At 36.5% G+C, this 24,662-nt stretch overlaps 1 protein-coding gene across 1 annotated transcript in view; it reads left to right on the forward strand.

The window, feature by feature from the left end:
- The window catches only part of SLCO4C1 (solute carrier organic anion transporter family member 4C1), a 32,564-nt gene extending 16,292 nt beyond the window's left edge, over window positions 1-16,272 (forward strand). Inside the window, exons 6-13 of the mRNA XM_005232839.3 lie at window positions 451-566; window positions 860-1,004; window positions 2,923-3,118; window positions 7,442-7,595; window positions 10,112-10,299; window positions 12,338-12,402; window positions 14,268-14,405; window positions 15,511-16,272. Of these exons, the coding sequence (XP_005232896.2) occupies window positions 451-566; window positions 860-1,004; window positions 2,923-3,118; window positions 7,442-7,595; window positions 10,112-10,299; window positions 12,338-12,402; window positions 14,268-14,405; window positions 15,511-15,635 (1,127 nt within the window). The 3' untranslated portion in view covers window positions 15,636-16,272. The remainder of the gene's footprint in view (window positions 1-450; window positions 567-859; window positions 1,005-2,922; window positions 3,119-7,441; window positions 7,596-10,111; window positions 10,300-12,337; window positions 12,403-14,267; window positions 14,406-15,510) is intronic.
- The last annotated feature ends 8,390 nt before the right edge of the window (window positions 16,273-24,662 follow it).

The raw sequence follows: 24,662 nt of genomic DNA on the forward strand, positions 1-24,662 counted from the left end.
AAAAGAATAATTTTAACATAATTTCTGTTCAGGCAGATATCATCTAGGAGTCGTTTGGAAGAGCATCTAAAGGAAGTTACTATGCTTCTCTGGAAAGAGAAATGATGGAGGAAAAGAAACAATGAAGTAGGGATCTGGGGAGAATGAGGATGATTTAAGAAAAAAAAATACTGAATGGGCTTCAGGATAGTCTGAAATCCTTAGGATATCCCTGATGATATCTTACAGCTGAGGCCTTCCTATGGAAGCATGATGCTTTCAGCCAAAGTCTTCTTTCTACAGCAAGAAGTTATTGACATTTTTATGGATCTGTACCAATAAAATATTCAAGAAGACTTACAATGTCTGAGCTGGTTTTCCCAAGGAAAGGAAACACTTTGTTTTTTCAAATTAAGTGTAAGAGCACATGTATTCAATGTTTTCATTGTCAATAAATATGCCCATTTGTAGGAACAGCAAAAATACAGGCTGAAAAAATCTCTGAAACCCATAATGATGGAAGTGAATTGCTTGTGGAGGCCAGGAACATTGGAAAAAGTTACAAAGACTTTCCTGTGGCTCTCCTGGTAAGGAAATCTTGAATGTACTAAAATTGATACATTCAGAGGAAAATTTTTTTGCGGGGGCAATATGTAAGTGTTCAGAAAGGTAATTGCTTCTTTATTGTGTTGTGGTAGGGAAGTCTGCAGTGCTGCTGATAATTCAATGCATATCCATTTTATTGATGCTTAAGATTTTTAAGGCAAGAAAACCTATCAGTGAAGTTCCACTTGAGAGTATCTGCTTTAAAATAGAGTGCGTTCAAATTTACATGGTGATACAATGAAATAATTTCCTGTTATGCTAACTTCCTCCATAGATACTGTTGAAGAATCCAGTGCTTATGAGTCTAATAATAGCCAGTTCTTCAGAAGCTTTAGTTGCGACTGGCTTTGCCACATTTCTACCAAAGTTTATAGAAAGTCAGTTTGGAAAGACATCAAGTTTTTCAGCAACTCTTGGAGGTAATGTGTCTCTTCATTTTTAAATCTTAAATATGTTGTGCTGAACACACTATTAACATTGTAGGTGGAAGTTTATATAAGCATATTGTGTTTGCCTGAGATATTTGTGAATATACTTACACGAAATGCAGTTTTCACAGCAGAAACAGTATTTTTATATTATTCTTGCCTGCCCTGTGAAAAACCCTGGTATTTCGTTCTTTAAGGGTGCAAATCTACTTGTCTGTAGGATCAGAAGACTTGATACTCTTATTCAAAGTGGAATGAGAATTTTATGTGCTGCTGAAACTTATTCCTTTCTTGGTGAAAACCATTTAATTTTGTCCTTTAAAATCAGCTGAATGAGTATTAACCCTTAGTCTTTACTGAAGGAAGCAAGATGAAGGGCAGATAGGAAAAAAAGTAGTGCTTACCACAAGTAGGGAGTTGACTTGGCCTTTCCCTTCTTCAATTCCACCATAGTGTTACAGTGAGATAGCTTACAATAAAATGACTGCTCAGGACATACTATAAAACCCCTGTGTAACTGCTTCTATACTTGGCTTACTGTCACTGTTACTTCTGCACATCAGATAATAGAAATAGGTAAAACAGAGGAAGGCTGTGAAAAGTTAGCTATTGGAGAAGCAGATAGAAAAAGTCTGAAAAACCTGTGCTAGGTAGGGTCACCAGATTAACACTGACACAATTTACTTCTGAAAAGCAGTAACCAGATCAAGGCAGATAGGCCAACAGATGCTTGCAACGTGGCAGACTTAATATTTCTGGAACATGTCTTGCTAAATTACTTCAGCTTATAGTGCTGCAATATAACCGTATGCTAGCTGAAGTGCTGTCTCCAACAGAAATATATTTAGGAAAGACTTTCTGAATTAGTAACTCCCCTCAATACTACTACATAGTACTGTTGCTATTCAGACATCATTGCTTCTAAACAGTTATCTGCAAGTTTTAAATAGATGTACATTGGAATACATGCTCAATTGTTAACAGTCATCAGCAGTGAAATAGAAAAATGAATGTTCCTTTTCATTGTCTATAGACCTTGTCTGAATTTCTTTTCATTTGCGTTGAAAATATTGATAGGGTTAATCAAATGTACAGCTTTAAAGAAGTGGCTACGCTAATGTTGAAAGCTTGCTGTACCTGAACTAATGTTGAGCTAGCTAGTCTGTTACTAATGGCCACGTTAGCTATTTAAATGACATCTGACTGTGGAGGTCTGCAGCCTGTGCAGTTCTACCACTGTACTTGAGCTGCCTTTCAAATTAGTTGTCTCAAGTCAGTGCAAGTTACAATGTGTTCTGTATTGTATTGTAGATTAGCCATACATAACTGAGCATTTTTATATCTGGAGTCCAAATAGTGCCAAGAAGATTATGGACTATGTGAACTAGCAAAACTAACCCACTAATCGAAACTTTTTTTAATCTTTCTGTTGATGCCTTATTGTATCTTGTGCTGTCTCATGTAAAATAGTGATTATACTTAGTCAAACATAAGACAGAAGTATAACAAAGAACATGGACATGTGGCTAAAACAAACCCAACAAACCTGAAGCAATGAAAGAACATTTTCTATTTTTGTGAAGTGGCCTACTGGTGCTCAGAGATTCCTGCCCAGTATGTAGTACTACTCAGTAATCTAGTTTTGCTGTGTTCAACTTGGGTTTTGGACAGCTATAAGTTACGCTGTCAAGTTGAACTTCTGGGAAGGCTGAAGATAATGTAAGGGTAGAATAAGTCACTCACTCAAACAGATTCTGGTAGGATGGTTTCAAAATGACATCACATGGACTGCATCTTAAGATACAGGTAACAGTTATGACTTTTTTCTAACATAAAATTGCACTCTAAATTGCTTCACTAATTATATCTTGCATTTTTGTGTAATTGCTGGTGTCTTGTTTTCCTCTAGGGCTTGTATTAATTCCAGCAGCAGCACTAGGCCAAATCATAAGTGGCATCTTGATTTCCAAGTGCAAAATGGATTGCAAAAACATAATCAAGTTCATGATAGGCACTTCATCAGTGGCCCTACTTTTAAACACAGTGTTTTTATTTGCTAAATGTGGGAATCAACCTTTCGCGGGTGTCTCTGAAACATATAATGGGTAAATATATTTTACTGCACTCTTGGGTTTGGTGTTAATGTTCAAAATAATAAGCTACATCACAGAATACAAAACCTTTTAAAAATACTGTTTTGCCTTGATGTATGAAACTGAAATGCTTTATGGAACTCTAAAATCTTGTTCTTGAAATTTTTTGTGTAATAGATGATTAAGGGAAATGTAATGATACATTGCCTGAAAAATGTTCTGAGCAGGCTGGTCCTGCTCAACAACAACAAAAAAGTATCCTAGCTTCTGTAACCATTCTAGGTGTAGTAGCCATGTTACTGACTACTGCTAACTTTGGATCTCTGTAGAAGTAGCTTGCCTTCTGCATCTTGTTTTGTTAACCAGCTCTTCACAATCTGGGCAGTTTGTGCCTGGAAGGAGTCTGCACTGTGCAACAATTTCTTGAGAGCATGGAGGTATACTGCAGCTTAAACTGATTGCAGATTTTTCCCTAGGAAGATAAAGACATTATTGTAGCACCAGGTTCTAGCCTCCATTTACAAAGGAAGCTTTCTTTTTTTTTTTTCCTGGTAAAATGGCTGAGAAAGGTAAAAACTTACTGCAAAAAGACCACAGCTCAGTGACCCAAATTGAAGAATAAAATGGGTGGAATAACATGATTAATGAATATAATTCTAAATATTTTTAGCTAATATGTATAGGAGAGACTTCTCTAAACAGTATTTACTCTTCTTTTGCTTAAACAATATAATTCTCATTCCTATTGAGAATGCAGGCTATCACTCATTTTTAAATCTCTTTAGTAATTCTAATAAAAATTCTAGGGTGAATGTTCTTCCTGTTTCTGCAAATGAAGTTTACGCTAGAAATCAGTGTGGCAGTGGGGAAAAAATGTCAGTAAAGTGAAACCAAAAATGTAGCAAGAGTAAAAATAAATATCTGCAAGTATAAGCATTCCTTAGAGAATGGATTTCTAGGTCCACTTTTAAAATTTCGGCATTGAATGTATGTGATCAAATCACCACCATAGGTACAATGTTGTATAAAATGCCCAATTATGCCTTATTAAGGAATTAACTAAAAGACTGTGATGTTTAAATTCTCTGTTTTAAATAGTACACATTTCTGTAGCATGAGCAGTGTTTAAAATCAGGAGTAGGTCAGCTAGTTGTGCCAAAACTGTGCTCTCATTCAAGGGATCTGTTACTCTGTCATGAATTGACAGAGCCAGAGGCAACTCCAGCAGTTTGGTCTGCCAAGAAACAGATGCTGCTGTAAAAAATAACTCTAGTAGGGTGGTAGCTAGGGACTGCTAGCTGCCATTTGAAAAAAAATCAAAAGCATGAGCAGCATGCTGTACAACTGGGTGGATAACTTACCAATACTTTTTTGTTGTTTTTCTCCAAATTCCCCATTTTAGACAAGAGTTAGGTACTACTGTCTTGTACAAAAGCAGAATCTGTAAGTTATGCTCTAATCCATAAGAAGACATTTAAACCTAAATAGGATGTGGAAGAGGATCTTTGCACTTTTCTGTCACAATAGCATGAAGTGCAGCATGAAAATGCAGAAGATGGGTTGGGTAAGGATTGGTTTTGTAGCCTCTAATACACATGCAAGCTCGTAGTACTTCTAGGAAAAAATGATAAACATCTAATCAACAATTAGGCTTGTATGGTTTCTTCACTTGATACTTACCGTGCTTTTTGACTGACTTAAAATGTAGATACAACAAACAGTTTACAACTTGAAGTATCAGTTGGCAGTATATTCAAAGGCCAGTGTTGATATTTGATGCTTAAAACATGGCTTTGCTTCAGTACCTGAAAAGAAGCTAGCTGTAAGATTACAGTGGACACTTCAGAACTGTGAACAGTAGGATGTAGACTTTTGTTGTGGAAAGTTTATAGTTATATATTGAGGAAAAGAATTGGTATTCAGCAACTGAATACTGAAGCAGTTGTATAGAAAATAGTATATGAAGTTATCCATGTGTCTAGACCAGGTCCCGTGACCAAAAGCAGCTGATGAAAGGTACAGCTGAATTGATTTTCACCCTAGGTTAAATACAGTTATCTTGTATTTAATAGTTTCATGTAACTTCAGCAGTTATATAGTTTAACTGTTGCTGAAAACATCTTATCTACAGCAATTTGGAGTTGACCAGTCCTGAAGTAAGTCTCTCCACTCAGTATCCACTACAAAAACGGTTCATTTTTATCTAATTTGCTGTTACATGTTGGACTGTAATTTGTTGGGCATGTGACCTACATCAGAATAGTTAGTGGCACTAATACAGTGCCAGTTCTGAAACTGCTTTCCATGAAGGAGTAAGCAACTGAAATAATTGTAGTAGCTTTAACAAATTTATAAACTTGTGGAAGAATAGCTATGTGTCTGATTTCTGTTTATGCTATTGAATAAATGCTTCTGAAAGACTAAGTTATGGCTACGCTTTGAGAGTTGACTTGAAAATTGTTGCAGCATAATTTTTGTGGAGATTTTGAAGAAATCCTTCATGGCAAGCATTCATTTGCTGTTGAAAAACAACCTGGAGGTGGAGGGGGTGGGGAATGCTTTTGCAAATTCAGTACTAGAACTACATGAGTAGAGGATCTATTTTGAGCTCATATATTAATGAGCAAAGTATATTGTCTGTAGTAACTGTTTATTACTAAGTTAGGCTATAAGCAGAACTGATGTGGTTTGCTTTGTCTAATAAACACTTAAAGGATTTGTTTTTGCCAAATTCTTTTGGCCATTTTTTTTTTTTTTTCCTTGAAAACTTGGAACAGAAATGCAGGAACAAACAGAACTACAGAAATTGTCACTGCAAGTCTCTGGGACTCCTTATTTTGGTTTGCTGTGAAAGAATACCCAACCTATAGAACTTTTAACCACCATTTAATGGCCTGATCTGCTGGGCTTCTTTAGAAAACTGATTCATAAAAACTTACATACACCACATTGTATTTCTTCTCTATTTTGATAATTTTTTTTTGACCATGCATAACCCAAGAGGGACTGAACCTTTATAGGTCAGGGAAGGCCTGACCTATAGGCAACATTGTCTGCTTATGTAGAGGACAAATGTTGCCACTGAATTGATTAAATACTTCTGGGCCTGACATGCCTCAGGCTAACAAGGCACTGTATGAAAAAAACGGTAATCAGGGAGTTTGCTTATGGTGTACTTAGTGCTTTAAGCCAGAGCAAACTAACTTTAATTCTGATATGTATGAAAAATGAACTAATGTAGCTTCGTAGGGTTCAACTGTACTACAACCAGATTAAGTCTATAGGTAGTTGTGAAGTCCTTAATATTCCATGTGCAGTTTGAATTCTTTGTAAGCATTTGGCTTAATTCCTAGATAAATTATTTCTCCTCTTAGTATTTGTGACCATTTTAAATTCCCTTGAAAAAGATCTGCCTTTTAGGTAATGAATCTGAACTTTCAGTTTACAGTCCAACATCTGAACTACTAGCAGTATTAGTATCCCGGTTTCAGCTGACTGAACTTTTAACCTGGGAAGCTTCTTTTCTTAAGGCAAGACTATTAGAAATTCAAAGCATGTTTTTATTCTCTCCAGTTATGTCTTAAGAAGGTCCTCTCACATTGAAAACTTTTTGTTTTGTTTGTTTTTGGTACTAATAATATATTGGGACTACTTCAAATACAACCAGGCTATGGCCTATACTGGAAGCAATTGCCTAAATTGAAAGTAGTTACAGGGAGCAAGTGTTTAATTTAACTGTTCTTCATTAGTTATTCCCTAAACAGCCAGAGAAAATCTTTAAGATCCTTTTGGGTATGGTAAGACTCTGTATGTTGTGGCACTCTGCATTTAGCTTGTGCAGTCATTCTGGTGCAGTCTAGATGTCTGCATAGCAGTGTTAAAAATAGTAAAAATGCAGTGGTTTTCCAGCTGGACTTGAATCCAAAATGGGGGAAAAACACTGGAATATGATCAGTAGAATAAACAATACCAAATGCTGCCTTCAATCTTTTTACATTTTTTTTCTTAAAACTGTAAATTGAACGAATTAAAATGTATAAGGGTGTGTGGGGAAGGAGATGATAAAGTTAAGAATTGGGTTAAGACACAGAATTTTAGTCATCAGTTTTGTGATGGAAACTGGAGGAATCTATGGAAGGAATATAGCTATGTACAGACTAAATGGGAATTTTTAGTTGTAACTGCTAGGAACATGGCTTTTTTAAAAAGAATTAAGTGCATAGATCACCTGAATTGTACGTGAGATTTATTATCCTATAAAGACTGCGTTACTTATTTATATATCTGCTGTTTTTAAATTACTTTATTGAAAACATATTAACTTTTACCTTTCAGAACGGGCAAGCTATATAACTTCACAGCACCATGCAATGCTAAGTGTGGATGTTTGCGCTCCATGTACTACCCAGTTTGTGGCAGAGATGAAGTCCAGTACTTTTCTCCCTGTTTTGCAGGATGTGCATCACAGCTTTTTAACAACATGAAAAAGGTACTTTGTGCTACAAAACAGTTGATGTGATCTGTCCAGGTTTCCTGCAAAATGCTTTCTATATAGAAAACAAAACATTCTTCCTTTAGTATGACAAGAAATCAGAGTACTGAGTGGCAGTGTGTTTCCAATCCTCACCAGCTTGTGGGATGGATGTTGGTATGTGCCAGTCAATACTCTGAGCTAAGTGCTTTCAGATATTCCACTTCTGGAGGGTGTAATGATTAATACCAAATTTACTTACCTGATGACAGTTGATATTACACAGGATTTCTAATTTAGCAGTGATACAAAGTATACTGAAAACAATAAAAATTTAAATTACACTTAGCAAAATATATTGATTGCAATACTCAGTTCAGTCCCAATATCAGCATGATTCCCATTACTGGTCTCTAACCCTCACGATGTTGGGCCACCCTAGTTGATGGGGAGTTGTGTGTGGGCTGAAGCCAGCTCAAGGCCATTGCTGTCTTTGAAATTCTTCTGCTAGTTGTCTGCCTTTGTATACTCTGTTGGGCTTAGCCATACTCCCCACCCCATGCTGATCTGGCTATCTTAAGGAGTCTTTTGCACTCTTTTAATGAACTCGGGGAGAAACACTTACACCGTTGGTTGGTCCACTCAACAGACAGATGTTTCTTTTCTGCATAGCTTTCTTTGCAACAGCTGTGGTCATTCACACTGCATTGTTCTGTGAGCTTCATTGGCAAATCATCCTGCCCTATCTCTTCTTTTTTTTTTTTTTCATTGTAGGGGTTTATTGGTCAATAACAGTATGTGATCACTTATGCAGTGTCATATTGCAAATGTTACTTCTAGTAATATTTATAATGCTGAAAAGACATTAAACCTGAGTGTACTTTAAATAGAATTAACAATCAGAAAATTAGAAATTATCAACTTCCTTGACATTTAAACTTACCTAGATCTTTAAGCATCATGCAGTGTTTATTGTATGCATGGCAACCTGCTTCTGTGAGTTTCCAAACCTTGAATATCAGTTGCCTCTGATGTAGGAATGGTAAGCCATGTAAGTGGCTGGTTATTATCAAGCCTTCCCAGAACTGAGAGACTTTTTGTGCTTGTCTTGACTGGTACAACAAAGTCTTGAACAGGGATGTGGGAGGAGTGCAGGAAGATCTTACAGGTAGGCAAGCTGAACCAGGGAGTGCCTGTGGGGACTTCTTATATCAGAAAAAGATAATGGTAGATGAGCAGAGGTATTATGTAGGAGACTGACTGCCTCTTGCTGTGAAAACATCACTCTTCACTGATATGTATTAATTTTTTTTGTTTGAAAACAAACTTGAGTGGATTTATAATGAAGAGCATAAAACTATTCCATTTGTTCACCTGTTTACAAAAGCAGTCCAACATTGCTTCTGTTCTTTCCTGCTTAAATCTTAGAGTAGAGCTCACATCTCTTCCTGTGAAGTACAGGCCAGTATAAAGACCAGCCTGTTTATAGTCAAGGCTGCCAAGCTAGGTGATCTGGGAATTGCCAGCGCTTCTGAAGAATGGGAACTGTTGTGGTTTCCAGTTTGTTCAGCTACTGTTGTAACTGGATATATCTGTTATTTAAGCTTGAAGAACAAGGCTTGAGGAAGTAGTGGCACAAATAGGTGTGAATCTAAACAATTAACCCAATTCAAGTAATGGTTTTTAGTAGTCAAGACACTTGAAATTCTTTGGAGTATAACTTCTGAATTGTACAGAAATAATCAGCAGTTCTGGTTAACAAACTTAGGTAATGGTTAATATTAGCTTATTTCAATAATGGAAAAATGACTTTTGAACAATGCAAGATACCTTCTGCTGTGAGGGAAATGCAGCTTTTGGCTACCCTTTGTTCAGAAATCACACTTTGCAAATGAAACCAGTCTCATATGGGGAAAGAGAAAATGGGTGTTTACTTCCTTCTTCCAGCCCTTGGCACCCTCCATAGTTTTACAACGTTCTCAAAGAGGTGATTTGTTTAAAAATTACATATTTTCAAAATTATTGGGTGTGTATTTATATCTCAATATAAAAAAAATCTTGTACGGACCAGTGTAGCTTGTCCTGTCTTAATTGTACACAGTAACTGGTGTTATCATCACTGATTTGTAATAAGATTTCAGTGCGAAATTTAGTGTCTCAAGGATTACTCTGTTGTTTTTTTATGTTATATACTGCATATAATTGTGTCTCTAACTTGAAAATCTTTCAGGTTTTCTGTACTTGTAATTAAAAACTTGCTTCACACAAAATGCAGACTATCACTGTGTTTTTAGATCACAAAACTAAAAACAACTTTTGCTTAGCTGAGATGTATTAGTCAAGTTCTGCTGAACCAGTTTTAAAAATGATGGTTACAATGTTATGTGATCATCAGGAAATGGACCATTTCCCATACAGTAAAGTCAGGGTTTATTCTTGTATTCAGTGTGATGCAGACCCAATAAACATCTACTATATTAGTATCACTTGGTGTCATTCTTAGAGCTAAATTTTGATTAATAAATTGTTTGTAGACTTATCACAACTGTTCCTGTATTGGGAAACCAAAAGGAGAAAATGGTTCAGAAGATTTTCTCTATGAAGCCGTCCCTGGGAAATGTCCAACACTTTGCAGACTTCTACCTTTATTCCTGACCTCCTTCTTTTTCGCTGTTGTTTTTACATTTATGGCTGTTACTCCAACAACTGTGGCCATTCTGAGGTATGGTTTTTTTTTTTTGAACTGAAAAATAGGTAGCATTCCTGTGAAAACTCAGGTCAGTGAAATACTCTATAATTTGTTTTGCTTTGGGATGTGGACTTAAACCAACGTGTAAGGGATTTAGTGTACTTTGTGTAGTAAGGAGGCAGTACTTGAGGTAGAGGACAGTCATACCACTGTTCATTATCTCTGTAATTACATTTAGTTAGTACATACTGTTTGAATATATTAAAAAGAATAATCTTCCCTACTTGTAGCAAAATCCCTCTTTCATAGGAGCACTCCTGACTGTTGTAGTCAAAGCATAATAATGCACCATGTGCTTGGATGAAGAAAATATTAAAGTAGCCTGTGTATCAATGGTTGCAGGACTTCAAATTTTACCAAGAAAAGAATAAAATAACAATCAGTCTTGTATTCTTAAGCTTTGCTTCCTGCCTCAGTTCAGAGTTCTGACTTGCAAAATTGTAGTCTGTCAAGAACTGCAGGCTACGTCTCATGTAATGTTGATGTTATATGTATGGTAGTGATTAATATAAAATGTGACAGCATGTATGTGGCTGTTAACCAGTGCTCTGACTGTCTTTCAAATTGCTGAGTCTCATATGCATGAAAGCTAGATACATTAACTTTTGTAATGTATGGTCATTATTCTGAAAGTAGAGCTGTTTCACTTTATGTTGAAATCTGACTTGTATCTCTAATACTTCTGGAGATAAAATGTCCATGATGCATAGGTATACATGTGCTATACACTTGATGCTTTGGGGAGGGTGTGGTTAGATGCTCTTTTTTCAGATGTTCTAGGCAGGGCATTAGGAAGGGAAATGATACATTGCAACAGAGCTTTGTAGTAGCTTCCTGTTCAGGGTTGCGGTAAATCTGGAATGAACAGTTTGTCATATCAGCGTGGGGCAGAATAATGTAAAGTGTTGCATTATCTTCAAAACTGAGGTGATGTTTTATTTAGGTAATTCTAAGCAGTAGCATTTGGAATTCTGAGTCCTTGTGCACTTCGGCTGGAATGAAGAAATGGGTTTTATTGGAGAGGACTGTAGAGCAGTTTAAATCTGCAAAATCTAATTCAAATAGTTGAATGTGATGTCAGTTATTATAATCTGATGTCTTTTCAGTAGGCCTATTTTGTGCAACTGAAAGTGTAAACCCACATGTTTGTGGGAATATTCTAGTGCTAGAAATAATCACCCACACTATACAAAACTCATTCTTCTTCCTTTAATTTTCTTTATGGGTAGGGAGATCCTAACAGTGACTGGTAAGTGCTCATCATGGATGTTTTTCTATGGTTAATCCTCATACATACTCCAGAATGAGGGAATAACTCCTGAATACTGCCCTTTTTTTTTTTAGCAGTGACAGTGCTTCAATTATACGGTTTGTTAAACAGTGCTGAAATGAAATTGTATAAATTAAATTAGGTTGTGTTTAATCACTTTAAGACACTGTCAGGAGAAAATATTTGTTGCTGGAGAAATATCTGAAAGAAAGGGGTAGGATGTAAATTTTCCTAGTTATGAAATCAAAATATGTTGATTTGTATAGCTAGGCCAGAACTGATTACTTGTAAGGTCAGGTGACCATATGTAAAGGCTATGGGACATACAGTACCTGTGCTGTGCTGAAACCTAGTCTCAGTTCATATATTGTTTGTTTAGGAATAGTAGTAGCTCAGGACTGCATCCTAGCACTGTCCTTAACTTCCTTGGTTCTTGTGTGGGAAAAAAAATGTTCAACAATATATCAGGGTGCCGCTGGTAAGCTAGGTTTTTGTTTGTACTGTTTTGTTAAACTAGGTCAATCTAAAATTCCTTGATGAGCTGCTGGCGTTGCTTATATTTGTTGTCAATACCCCTCTTGAAGTTTTGTTACTTGTTTTGTACACAGGATTTCTAAACCCCTCTGCAATTAATGGGTTAAAAGAGTGTATTAAGAAAAAGTGTATTCACTGAGGGACAAAGCAGAGACATGGAAGAGTTACCTTGTTTACCAGGTCTTAAACTGCAAATTTTGTTTCCAGGTGTGTGCCAGATAAGCAGCGCTCATTTGCTCTTGGAGTACAGTCAGTGTTTCTACGACTACTGGGTATGACTTCCTTATTGAAACACTTGCCTCAGAGTAATTTACTTGACACTTTTCTAGACTTAAAAAATACTGCATTAAGAACCTTTCAGAGGACTTTGAAGCAGCCTGTCATTATCTTATAGAATACATTTGTTGTAAGGCAGATGCCATCTGGATTCAAATTCCTTTTCAAGGTGTGTGTGTTCATTTTAGCTTTTCTTGTTCTTATTGGCATGAACAAAATACAGGTCACTGTCATTCTTTAAGCAAAAGACATCTGCTGTCACTTCCCCCAGAAGAAGGCCTATTCTGAAAAGAAGACCTATTCTGAAAGTTGAGATGAGAAAAAATGATGTACTAGAAAACAGCTTAATGTAGTTAACATCTCAAGTTCCAGAAGTTAAAAGAAAGAGACACTGTCTCATACAGTTGTGTCCTTATGGGCCGTGCCAGTATATTTTAGAGTGAATAGGTGGAGTCTTCCCTCTTCTGCCTTCCCTTTCAATTCCTTTGACTAATTTTAACCTTTACTGAAATTTTAGGCACTGGTACATGAATAATTACTGAGTTTTTATGTGGGAAATCTACTATTTAAATGCTAAATCTAAGCATCTCCAGGATCTCCGTAAGATAGGTGAATCACCCTAAATAAAACATAAAGCTTAATGTAGATATACTCTGAACCATTAGTTTGAATTTTTTCAGGCATCTTTTAAACTCTTCGTTTAGTCTAGACACTTTTTGAATGGCATATGTAATTCAAGACCAGGTCAAGGCTCAGTTACTGGTTAGACTTTTATGTCAATATTCAGTACTGCAGCCATTCCCTGACATTTGAGATCAAATACCTAGCAGTGTTAGGTCTGCTTTGCTGTACCTATTGAAACTCCAATTAATCTAAGTAATTTTACCAATAAAGCATAGCAAGAATAAACATCCTCACAGCTAGAAATCAGCTGGGAGATAGTGTTAAGTATTGTATGAGGGGTTCTCTGTTTCATTTTACTCAAAATTATCAATGGCGGAGTCTTAACTCTTGACTGTACTGTGGAGCAGAGGATAGGAGAACCCTTTTCACTGCCTGTACAGATTGTGGCTGAAGAAGGCAGTAACTATCAGCATTGCTATCAAGTTCTTTATGCTAAGGAATCACACAGAGGTCCTAGACAGAGCTGCTGTAGTGAGTACATAGCTGCTTGCTAGCTCAAGAGCAGTTTAGGCCTTGAGCAGGTTAGGTAGACATGCAGTGATGTACCTGGAGTGTTTGTTAAAAAATTGGCTATACCTGGATGCAAACTACTTGTGCTTTATAAAGCACTGTTATAACAGGAATCACACAAATTAATAAATTCTGCGCAGGAATAATTTTAAACACTATTCATTTCATGTGAAATTTTTCCTGGAAGCTTGGCTACGTCTGAGGGATGGAAAAAAAGGACAATGGAACGTATTAAGAGAATATTTTAGTTCTCTGCATTTGAAACAGGTTAACATATATGATTGAAGGAAAGGGACTTTTCCTTCAATTAAAATCCTGCTTTCCTGATTAAAATTAGGGGGGGAAACACTTAATCAGTTTTTCTTTTCCCGTGAAAACTGACGAAGTTACAAGAAGGTCAAGTCTTTGAACAAACTTGTTGCTTGATAATCAAGTGGGAGCTGTATGAAGAATTAACTGGTACTCTATCTATCCTAAAAGAGAGCAGTGGAAGAGGCACATTTGCTATGTAATATGAGCCCTATGACTTTGATTAAAATGTTATATTTAGTGTGTACCTCTCCCATTTTATCTTCCCCACCAGCTTGGCATTTCATTGTATACATTAAGATTAGATAAGGGTATTCCAGGTAAGTCAAACATTCTAACATGTTACTGTGCTTTTTAGGTACTATTCCTGGACCAATTTTGTTTGGTGTTGCTATAGACAACAGTTGTACTCTGTGGGATATTAATGAATGTAAAACTAAAGGAGCCTGTTGGGTTTATGACAATGAAAGAATGGCTTATCTGCTGATGGGCATAAGTAAGTGACGACTTCATATTAAGTACATGTACTAGGTAATAGATATATGGACCTTGACTGCTAGATGGGAATTATATTGAAACAGAACCTTAAACTTTTATTTCTTAGCAGCAGTGTTTTTTTAAAAAAAACTTTTTTTCATAAGTAATAAAAAGCAGAATAATAATGAAAGAGCAAGACCACATTAAGTAGCTCTTATTGGCCTAGAAAACTTTAAATAGCAATAATATGAAATAGTTTTGCTCTTCAGTCTTTCTTAATTGTCACACTTTATTTGGTGAATTTTAAGGGATTGGCACATATTGCAGTCTTATCTGGCTTGGTCTGTCGACATCTAAAGTCTGAGGGGCTTTCTTCCTCTTGTTATTTCAATTTTTTTTCCCTAAATTAGTATCAAGATCTTGAAAATATCTCTGAACACTAGTCAATTTTCTTAACTTGTTTAACAGTCTGCTCCCTTTAAACATGTGAGGTATATATGATAACTGCTGTTGTCCTTGCTACTAGCAACTGTGATGCTTACAGCACATAAACTGAACTGCTAACACCTAATCTTGAAACTGAAAAAGCAGGAGTCACAGCTTCATGTTTCAGTGTCTCTCAAGCATATTTGTGATAAAATATCCCTCCTGTTTTTTTCCCCTCTCCTTGCCCTGCCCCCAAGCTGCATAAACACAATTATGTATCAGCGATGAGTAAATGGAACAACTTTTCTAGGTAGCTGAGAAAAGAATACTTAACAGGTTTGCATGTGGGGAGTTTAGTTTGTGGCAAAGAGGATCTTGATGCAATGAAGATCAGTACTGAAATGAGAAATAAGGAAGACTTGCACTTCAGGCTAGAATGGGATGAAGAAATACAGAACTGAAGTAATGACAGTAGCTGCTGCAAACAAGAACTGGCAGGCAGGTGAGGGATCTGAAGTCAGTTGGAACACTGCTTTTACCTGCCCTGTGCAGTTCATGTGAAAGACATTGAATTATGCAGCATACATCTAGAAGTCTTACAGTGTAACTCACCATGTGAAACTTCATAAATGACTAAAATACTCTTGTCTGCTGTTGAAGGTGACTGCAACAAGGACTCTTCTATTCTCTTCATTCAGGTGCTGCTTGCAAAATCATCACGATTGTCTTTGTGGTCATAGCCCTATGCTTGTATAAGCCTCCACCAGCAAGTGCAACACTGTCACGAAAGGATTCAGAAATGGTATCTTCCGTATGCACATAAAGCATGAGAAAATCGGGGGCTTTCAAAAGAAGCTAGTAAGAATAAAAAATGTTACAACACTTGTACAAAAGTTCTTTTACACGATTACCTAACCATAAAAGATCATACTCTGTTCTTGAACAGCTTAAAATATTTGTGAATGTGTAGTGTTCTCCAACTTGCTAAACACACTTTTTAGCATTCCATTATGTATATTCAAAAAAGGGACGCTTAAATTTTAAAAGTCTAATATTAAATATCGCAGTTATAATTTAAAGGAAATTAGCTCATTTTTCCTTTTTTTTTTTTTAATCAGATTAAACTGGGCTGACTGTGAGCCCCATTTCCCTCTGCTTATAAAGTAATATGTAGTGAGACCGTAGTGGGACAAAACAATTAACTTGGTATGTTAAGGGGTACTGCAGATGATTAATGGACTTATTTTAGTGTGCACATAATCTGGGCTAGTGCCTTAGTTGGGGACTAACTATAGATAAATTTGGGAATATTTATAGCTAGGTTTTTAAAGTATCTTAACATGTTATCCTAATGGCATAAATTTACTTTTTTGCAGTTATAGAAAAATGTAAATAGTTATTATAGGATAGCTGGGTTTGTAGCAACAAAATTATCTGTTAATTAAAGTGCCTTAGTTTGTCTGGAATATATATAGAAAGTTGCTGTCCAACTGTTTTCTTCTAAGCATTGTTAACACTTTTCTATAAAATCTGAAAATAAAACCTATTTTCTTACTGCTTATTTATGTGCTGTGTGATTTCTAAATGACTGAGTTCTAGATGTCTCAGCTCTAAGAAACAGCGTCTAAAGCTAGCAAAGAATATATATACAAGCATGAAAAGTAGGAAAATACAGCTTTAGTTATTCCTTGACGTATACCTTGCATAGTACTAAAACTTTATTGTGTAACACAATAGATGTGCTGTATGAATTGGCCACTTTTACCAGATGTTAAACTGTATTGCCTGCTACTGAAATATCATTCAGTATTGACTGGACAATTTTAATGAGCAAGGTATTCTCTGCACTTGTTTAGTTTGTTAATGTAAACTTCCTTTCTGTTGCACTGGCTATGCATGTCACTTATGTAGCTGTGTGTACCCTTTTAATTGGGTTACATGGATTGTACTTATTGACTACTGAGATCTTTAAACAAGTGCTAAATCAAAGGATTATGGCATATGGGTCATGTTTCATCTAATTCTTTAAATGTAGCTGTTAAACTAGGTCAAGGTTAAGTGTACAGCTGGAGAGGATCCTCTAACTATTCAGAAACAACTGTTCAGGAAATAAAGCTAAATAGACTACACCTCCTGAAAACAAAGTAATTCATGGCTTTTGAGGCAAAGGAGGAAAGAGGTAGAATGCAACAACTGAATTTATGCTTGCTCTGTTTAGCTGAATGTCTCCTAATGATAACCCATTCCTGCTAAATGGGTTCACAACAAGATAGGTAACTTCTCTTGAAAGAGCTAAATACTGACCTTCCATGATGTTTGGGAATATGGCCTAAAACTCTGAGCTGTTTCCAGTTCTAACATGGTTAGTGTGGGGCATAGAAAATCACTTAATCGTATTGAAGGCATGCAGTGTCTTGGTAGCTAAATGGGAAACTTTCTTCTCTTGCTCTGTCTTGGGCTGAGATCGTAGTTTATGGTTTCTATTGCTTCATGTGATTGTGCAGGTTACAAAACTTGTGGGGCAGAGCAACAGGAGCTTCCTTTTCTTCGGAAGTCATCATCAGCCTTAGTTCCACTGGAGTGGTTATTTGAGTGGAGAAGGAAGGAAGTACTGCTGTTGCAATTCATGATCTAGCCTATGACTTGTTAGATTACCCTTCCTAGTGTAGGAGGAGCAGTTAGAATAGAGACCAAATATTTTGAACTGGCCAAGTTTACCCATTTACCTTGTATCACAGCAACATTAAATTAACAGGTACAGCAACAGATAGCAGATGTTGTGTTGGAGGTTTTACTAGGTAAAGGCAAACATCACTGACAAGCTGAACAAGTGTGTGCTAGGTATTTGGACAGGAGGGGTGAATTTAAAAACTGCCCAAATGACTGAGCCCGGAGGATCAAAGCACAAAGTTCAGTTTAAGTCAAGTAGCTAATGCTGTGCCCCACAGATCAATACTGAGGCCAATTCAGTTCAATCTCTTCATTAATGACCTGAAGGATGGGATAGATTATGCTCTGGGGAAGTGGCTGATAGACCAGATGGTTCTGCTGCCATCCAGAGGTACCTTGAAAAGATGGAGGGGGAAATGGGAACCTCGTGAAGATCAACATGGAGAACAGTGAAGACCTACACCCAGGGACAAATAATCCCATTCATTAGTAACATGTAGATGGCCACCCAACTGGAAAGCAGCTCTTCAGAAAAGTCCCTTGGGTTTTTGATGGACAAGGTTACCACAAGGCAGCAATACACCCTTTCCACAAAAAAGGCCAAAAGAATCCTGGGCTCCATTAGGCAAAGCACTACCAGCAGGCTGAGCAGGGTGATCCTGCCCTTCTACTTGGCACTGTTGAGAACACACCTGGAGTGCTGGGTCCAGTTCTGGACCATCCAGAAAAAGTGTTACAGGCTTATTGGAGGAGGTGTGGTGCAGGGCTACAAAGATCATTAGGGGACTGGAGCATCTGAATTTTATTTTGCATGTGGCTACCATACATATAATTATTTAAAAGTGTAAAGTATTTTGTATACATACCTTGCTTGCATGGTTGCTTTGCACATGATTAGAGGCATCTGAACAAAATGACCTGAACCGGGCTGTTAGTAAACAGAGTAGATGCACATATGTCTCCTGATATATTATAGACAGAAACATGGGAACCTTAGGAATGCTTCAGCTTGCTAGATGTTTTTACATATTTGAAGTTCAGTTGCTGACCATTACTGAGGTGATGAGTGTAGGCCTTGCACTGCTTGCTGGTCTAAAACCTGTTAAAGGTAGAACAAGTGTAAAACAAGTGTAAGAAAAATACTGAGAAAGCATCTTTCAGGTCTGAAAGTCTTCAAAAGGGTTCTGGGTTGAGTAGTGTTTAAGTTTGGGAATGAATGAATATGAAATAAGTCTATAATATTTTGTTACAGTAGCAGAACATAAAGTTGTGATTTAATATATGCCTGGGGTGGGTATTTTGTTTTTTGTTTCGGTTGGTTGGTTGGTTTGGATTTTTTTTTAAAAATATTATTATTATTGTTATTTTGCCAGCAGATGGGTCTGTTTCTCTTAACAAAAGTCAGATATTTTTTTTATTGTTGTTGGAACATTACAGTTCTTTAGAGCGCAAAGCAGAAAATATGCAGCTTTGGCAAAAATATTCTGTTAATGGAAGTGTGACTGGTTTTTTTGGTCTCCTTGATTTCTGTTTTGCAGAGGCAGTGACTTTCTTCTTGTGGTAGATACACGGATATGCCTGTGTATGATTTCTTTTCTTTTTATGACATGTCTGTGCAGCACTCTATGCAACTCTGTTTTTGTGTGGGTTCTTGTCTTTCTTTTTCCCCAAAGACAGAAATCCCCAGGCCAACAAAGCTCAGTGTTGGATTAGAAAAGCTTTACAGAAATACAGAGGGAGCCAATTAATCTTGTATCTCCATAATAAATGATGGAAAAAAGCTAGGAGACATTTGTGTGCTGCTCCCATGACAAATATATCTGAAAAGTGGGTCTACTGTACAGAGGAGTTTTATGGATCTGCGCTGCTTACTTCTGTATATGCATTTCAAAATCAGTGTGCTGGTAACTGGTTGTAAAACAGCCAGTCCTTTCCAGTCTACAGAATACCTTAGGAAATGCACAAAATGGAAGTCCCAGGGGCACATATAAAGTTTTTGTCTGATCATGATTAACCTTTAAGCATTGAATTGGAGCTCTTGCTCAGAGGTGAAATACAAATCAGGAAAATAAAATCCAAATTGAGTGTGGAGATCGTCATTCCCTCCAAATTATACAGAAACTTCTAATAATGACTGGGCTAACTTGAGATCTGTTTTGCCCCCAGTATTTTGCTCTGAGATTGTCTTTAAAGGAACAAAGTGAGGAAATATTTGATTTGTTTGAAAGTAAAACAGAATCATAAGGTAAGGTTAGCTGGTCTGAAGACAGTGAAGGGTTTGTTATTTATTTAGAGGGAATCAGGTTGCTTAGGCAAAGTGTTTAATATTTGGTGCACTTACCATATGTACAGCTGGAGGAAGCTTGTGTCACAAAAACTGAAAGTATTAGGTAACCTATAAACCTTATAAGAAATGACTGAACTGTAATAAAAATGCAAGCTGGAGAGAGAAAATTAGTGCTTTTCAGGTTTTTTTCCTACCTACTCATCTTTTAAAAATGTCTCACTTGTCATGTTTTAATTTATTAGATGTAGAGATTGGTTTCATAGATTAGGAAAAGCCTGCTGATTAATGCAAATCCACATCTCCCCCTTTGTGCTTTGCTTTTCTTAGGCATCTGTTGCTGTTCCTTTGAATGGCAAACTGTCAGGCTACAGGTAATGGAGGGTCCAAAACACTGAGGTAATTACCTGCAATAAACGAACTGAAGCAGTTCCAGCAAGATATTGGCAAACATACTAAAACAGCTACAACAGGAGACATGGAATGAGGTGAAAGAAATGGGGGCTGAAAATGTGACACGTGGCAGGAAATTCATGTAGCAGAGGAAGAAGATTACATTGCTATTGTATTTTATTCTAGCCAAAGTGAATAACCTTCATTTGAAATGCTTTATAAATCAATTATTTGTGCTATGGGAACACAAGGACATACAGTGGTTGATTGCATAAAGGCATTACCTCCTGGAAACAAACCCTGAAAACACAACTGGTACTGTGCACATGTTACAGTATGTGGAAGGATAGCTAGAAGAAAAAAGGTACATTATATGCAGCCTGAAGTTGTTTTAACTTTCTGATGTCGAAATGATTTACTCTTTTGTAAGGCTGTGTAATACATATGCTAATCTAATTTTTGTGATTTTTGCTTGCTAAATGTCAATGCTTCCTTTCCAGCTACCTGGGTTTGATTTTTAACAACATTCTCTTGAATGTGGCTCTGCTTTTCTTTGGATGTTCCATCATCTGAAACAACACTGCAATGAGGGATCTCTTAAGCTTCACCTCCTAAGAAAACAAATTGTGACCTGTTCTTGTCACTTTCCTTCATGCATAAGATTTCCTCCATATCCTCCTTGAGAATTTTTTGGCTGTGGGTGAATCTGTACCAAATTTGATGGACACACGAAAATGTGAACCTTCCAGAAAGTACATCAGACTTCATCAGAATAGATAGCTGGGTGCCATCCACAAAGAAAGTTGTAACTCGGCCTTCTGCCTTTTATTTTTTTTTTCTTTTTTTTGCAGCTAGAAGTCAGCTAGGTGATTGCATGTAGATCTGGAGCAGTAATTGCTGCTCATAGATGGGCTGTAAGACAGCATTGGGAAGGCTGGGGGCTGTGCTGAGGTTGTAGGGCAAGTCCACCCGGAGACAGGCTTAGTTGATCCAGGATCATGGATCAGCTTATTTCTAGTTGTAAGACCCTTTGCTTTCCTTTCACTTAGCTATAGTTGTTTTTATTTTTACTTTTTTGTGTGACCGTATACCTCTCTGCTCATGTTTTACTCTTTCCCCAGAATAAGAGAATTTTAAGAACCCTGTAAAAAGCAACTTTATTCTTTCAAAATGGTTTCCTAAGAAGTGGATAACAAAATGAAGTTTGTTGGCTTAAAGCTGCAGTAACCAATACTAAGAGTAACACAGGCAATTATTTTTATATTTAAAAACCTTCACAGTAACACAAATTTCAGATTCACTTAGTTTTAATTCAAACACGGCTCTGACTTCATGTAGGTACCATTTTTACCATTACTTAGCACTTACTATTGAAGAACTGTCTCTCACGCCCTGTTAACTCAAACAGGCGGAAAAGGTCTTGCCTAGTGTTTTGATCCTACCACTCTGTGTGCAAATATTTAACTTCAATCATGTGGGCTGTTCTGTCAAAGTATCCATAGATTTCAAGCTGAGCAGATGCATAAATGTTTGTGAGGAAAGGGCTATAAGCACCTCTGAGCTACTGAGGCAGTGACTTCTACCATGAAACGGTTTTCTCATCATGTTCACACCTTCAGGCAAACATAGGCTCTCGTTTAAAGCACAAAGCCAATAGAAAAGACAAAGCTAATAAAAACAATTGGAAAACAATAAGATGTTATTAATTCAACTCCTGTATAATAATAAAATCTTTCCTACTATAGGTCTTCCTGCCTGTTTGAGTAGGACTTACTACCACCTTTTGGGGCATTTATTTTTTTCTTGAATACTTGAGCTATTATGGAAAGTCTATCTCAGAGCCTTTTGGAGTGAGAATTTTTTTATATATATATTACCAAAGCACTTTGTTTCCTTGCTTCCTTTGTTAATAACCTGAAGTATATTGGGTATTTTTTAAATACTGACGCTACAGTGCAGGGAATAGTTAAATAGGTACTTTTTTTAGCTTGTTCTTTATTTCTCAAAAATTTGAGGCTATGTGTGTGAGGAGAACTAACAAATGCCTCAGCTTTCCCAAGTTTAAAAATTATCCAAGTTTAATGAATTTTTCCTCCTGTTTAATAGTGAGTGTCAGACATTAAGGTATTTAAAAGGACTAAATGCTTTAGCCTAGTCAGTCTAAGAAGCTACTTAAGAATTTTTTGTATTTTGTTATTTGCTCTCCCATGCAAGCTTTGAAGTGCTTTACACAGTTGCCAGTGAGCAGTCCTCAAACTAACTGGAGGAATATTGACTAATGCAATGAAAGTTTTCCTGTGTTATGTATCAGGTGTTTTTGTTTTCATTTCAAGGCATGCAAACTGAAAAAAAAAGTTGAGATTATGTGTGAAAAGCAAACAGTACATGTTTTCTGGGGTTTCCTGTATTACACCCAAACAATTCAGTGTTAAGTGGTCTACTGGAGAAAAAAATGCTATCCAAGCATGCTGTGTAAAAAAACTGCAGCAGTGTAAAAAACCAGTCAAGTACCAGAAAACTAAGCAAGTAAGATGGCCAAGAATGCAGCCAATCAGGAGTAGATGCTAAGTATTTTGTTTTTCTTTTTTTCCTTTTGAGCTTGTGCAGTGTACATGCTGTGGTAAAGATGTACTTGATTTTTTAAAAAAAAATGTTAAAGCTTTTGTTGGTCAATTCAGAGTCATGCTGTTCTAAAGGAATTGCTGTAATGGATGCATTTGGGATGATACGGATGTGTGGAATGCACATTTTTGTTAAATAACAATTGCACTTACTAATCTGATTGAGCTTTGCATTCCTTTGTATTCTTTGCTATGTACAGTTGTGTGGTGATTTTTTTCTGGTTTGTTTGTGGGTTTTTTTTGTTTTGTTTTGTTTTTTTTATTTCGGTGGTTTGGTTTAGTTTGGTGGTTTGGTCAGCACTTGTAGCAGGTAAGATGGCTGTTGCTGGAGTTTGCGTTAATTGAGATAAAGACTTGGATTTTTTTCTCTTCCCCTTTTAATTAAAATAGCAAACATAAACCTGCTTGGAACAGCATGGGGACTTCTAACTAAAATTTCTGTAAAGCTCAAAAACCATAATGAGCAGCTGCTATGATAACTGCATGAAATATTTATGGAGATATCTCTGCTAGGCCAGAAAGTGTATCATGTGACAGGATGGTTTGATATACATGTTGAAGCCCTTAAGCTACAGAGCAAGACTGTTGACAATAAACTATGATGGAAATCAATGCAGACTGGATAGAATTTGATCCAGTAGAACATCTGTCCTGAACACCAGAGCTAAGGCACAGCTGCGTTACCTACACACAAAAGCTACATAAATAATGGAGAGTTGGAAATACATCGGTAAGTTTTAGCACATTATTACTTAATCAAAGTACTTAGTGGCCATGAACATAAAAGTTGTTCAAGAATAGAATATGAACCAATTAAAAGATATATTTCCAGGATAATATAATTGAATTAACAAGGAAAAAGATCTATACAGATTTCAGTTAGGTGTTTTTATATTCAACTAGCTTTTTGCTAGTGGTGTTCCCCACTCAGGTAGTATATATGTATATATATGCCAGTTGTTAATGAATATTATTGTGCCATGAAGTCAATTTCATGAAAAGCCATGGAAAGAAGAGATGGAATTGCTGCAGGGATAAATCTGGAAAAAAAAAAGTATGATAGGTTGAGCGAACATTCTATGTGATAGCTTGTATATATATAATTTATGTATAATTGCGTATTAATATGCCTTTCGGAATTTACTTTTCAATTTCAGTGTTCGGGGGAACTTTGTGCATTGTCTTATGATGGCGTTTGATACTGAAATAAGTGCAATTCAAGATGATATCCCCTGTGTATGTAACTGGCAATATTAAAGTTGGTATGGGCACAATGATTGTTTGCCTCTTTCTGAAGGATTAACAAACTAAACTAGACTGACAGCAGTGATCTAGTTAATTCTTCCATGTGTTGGCTTGTGTATTTTGTTTATATATAAAGTGTCTGCAAGTACTGCTTTTTAAATCTGAACCAGCCGAACAGGGCTCAATAGGGCTCAATGCTCTCATTATGTGCTCTGTGCAAGAAGTATGAAATCTTTTTATACACACATGGGATTTTTATACACAGATGGGATATAGTGTCTTATTTACAAGACTGTATTCTTTGAACGGATTCAGACTTACTTTGAATGGTATTTCATTCGCCTGTGAACTGTGTAGCAGTCTGCATGGATTGCTTGGTGCATTCATTATACATTTCATGTTCACGTTGAAATGAACAAAGCAGAAGGTGATGGTTGCTAGGTTTATCTTGTAACTTTTTCACATTATTTATGGCAGATGTGCTGCTTATATTTATTAGTACTTGCCTAAACAATAATGTACTTTTAGCATACTGCATAACATTACTTGTAGGAGGTAAAAGAATTTTATCAGGAGGCTAACATATTATATATTTTGACATGAGCATTGCTAGAAGGAGCCATGTGTTTCATTGTGG

Source organism: Falco peregrinus, chromosome Z (assembly GCF_023634155.1).
Source record: "Falco peregrinus isolate bFalPer1 chromosome Z, bFalPer1.pri, whole genome shotgun sequence".
In the NCBI taxonomy this organism is placed as follows: domain Eukaryota; kingdom Metazoa; phylum Chordata; class Aves; order Falconiformes; family Falconidae; genus Falco; species Falco peregrinus.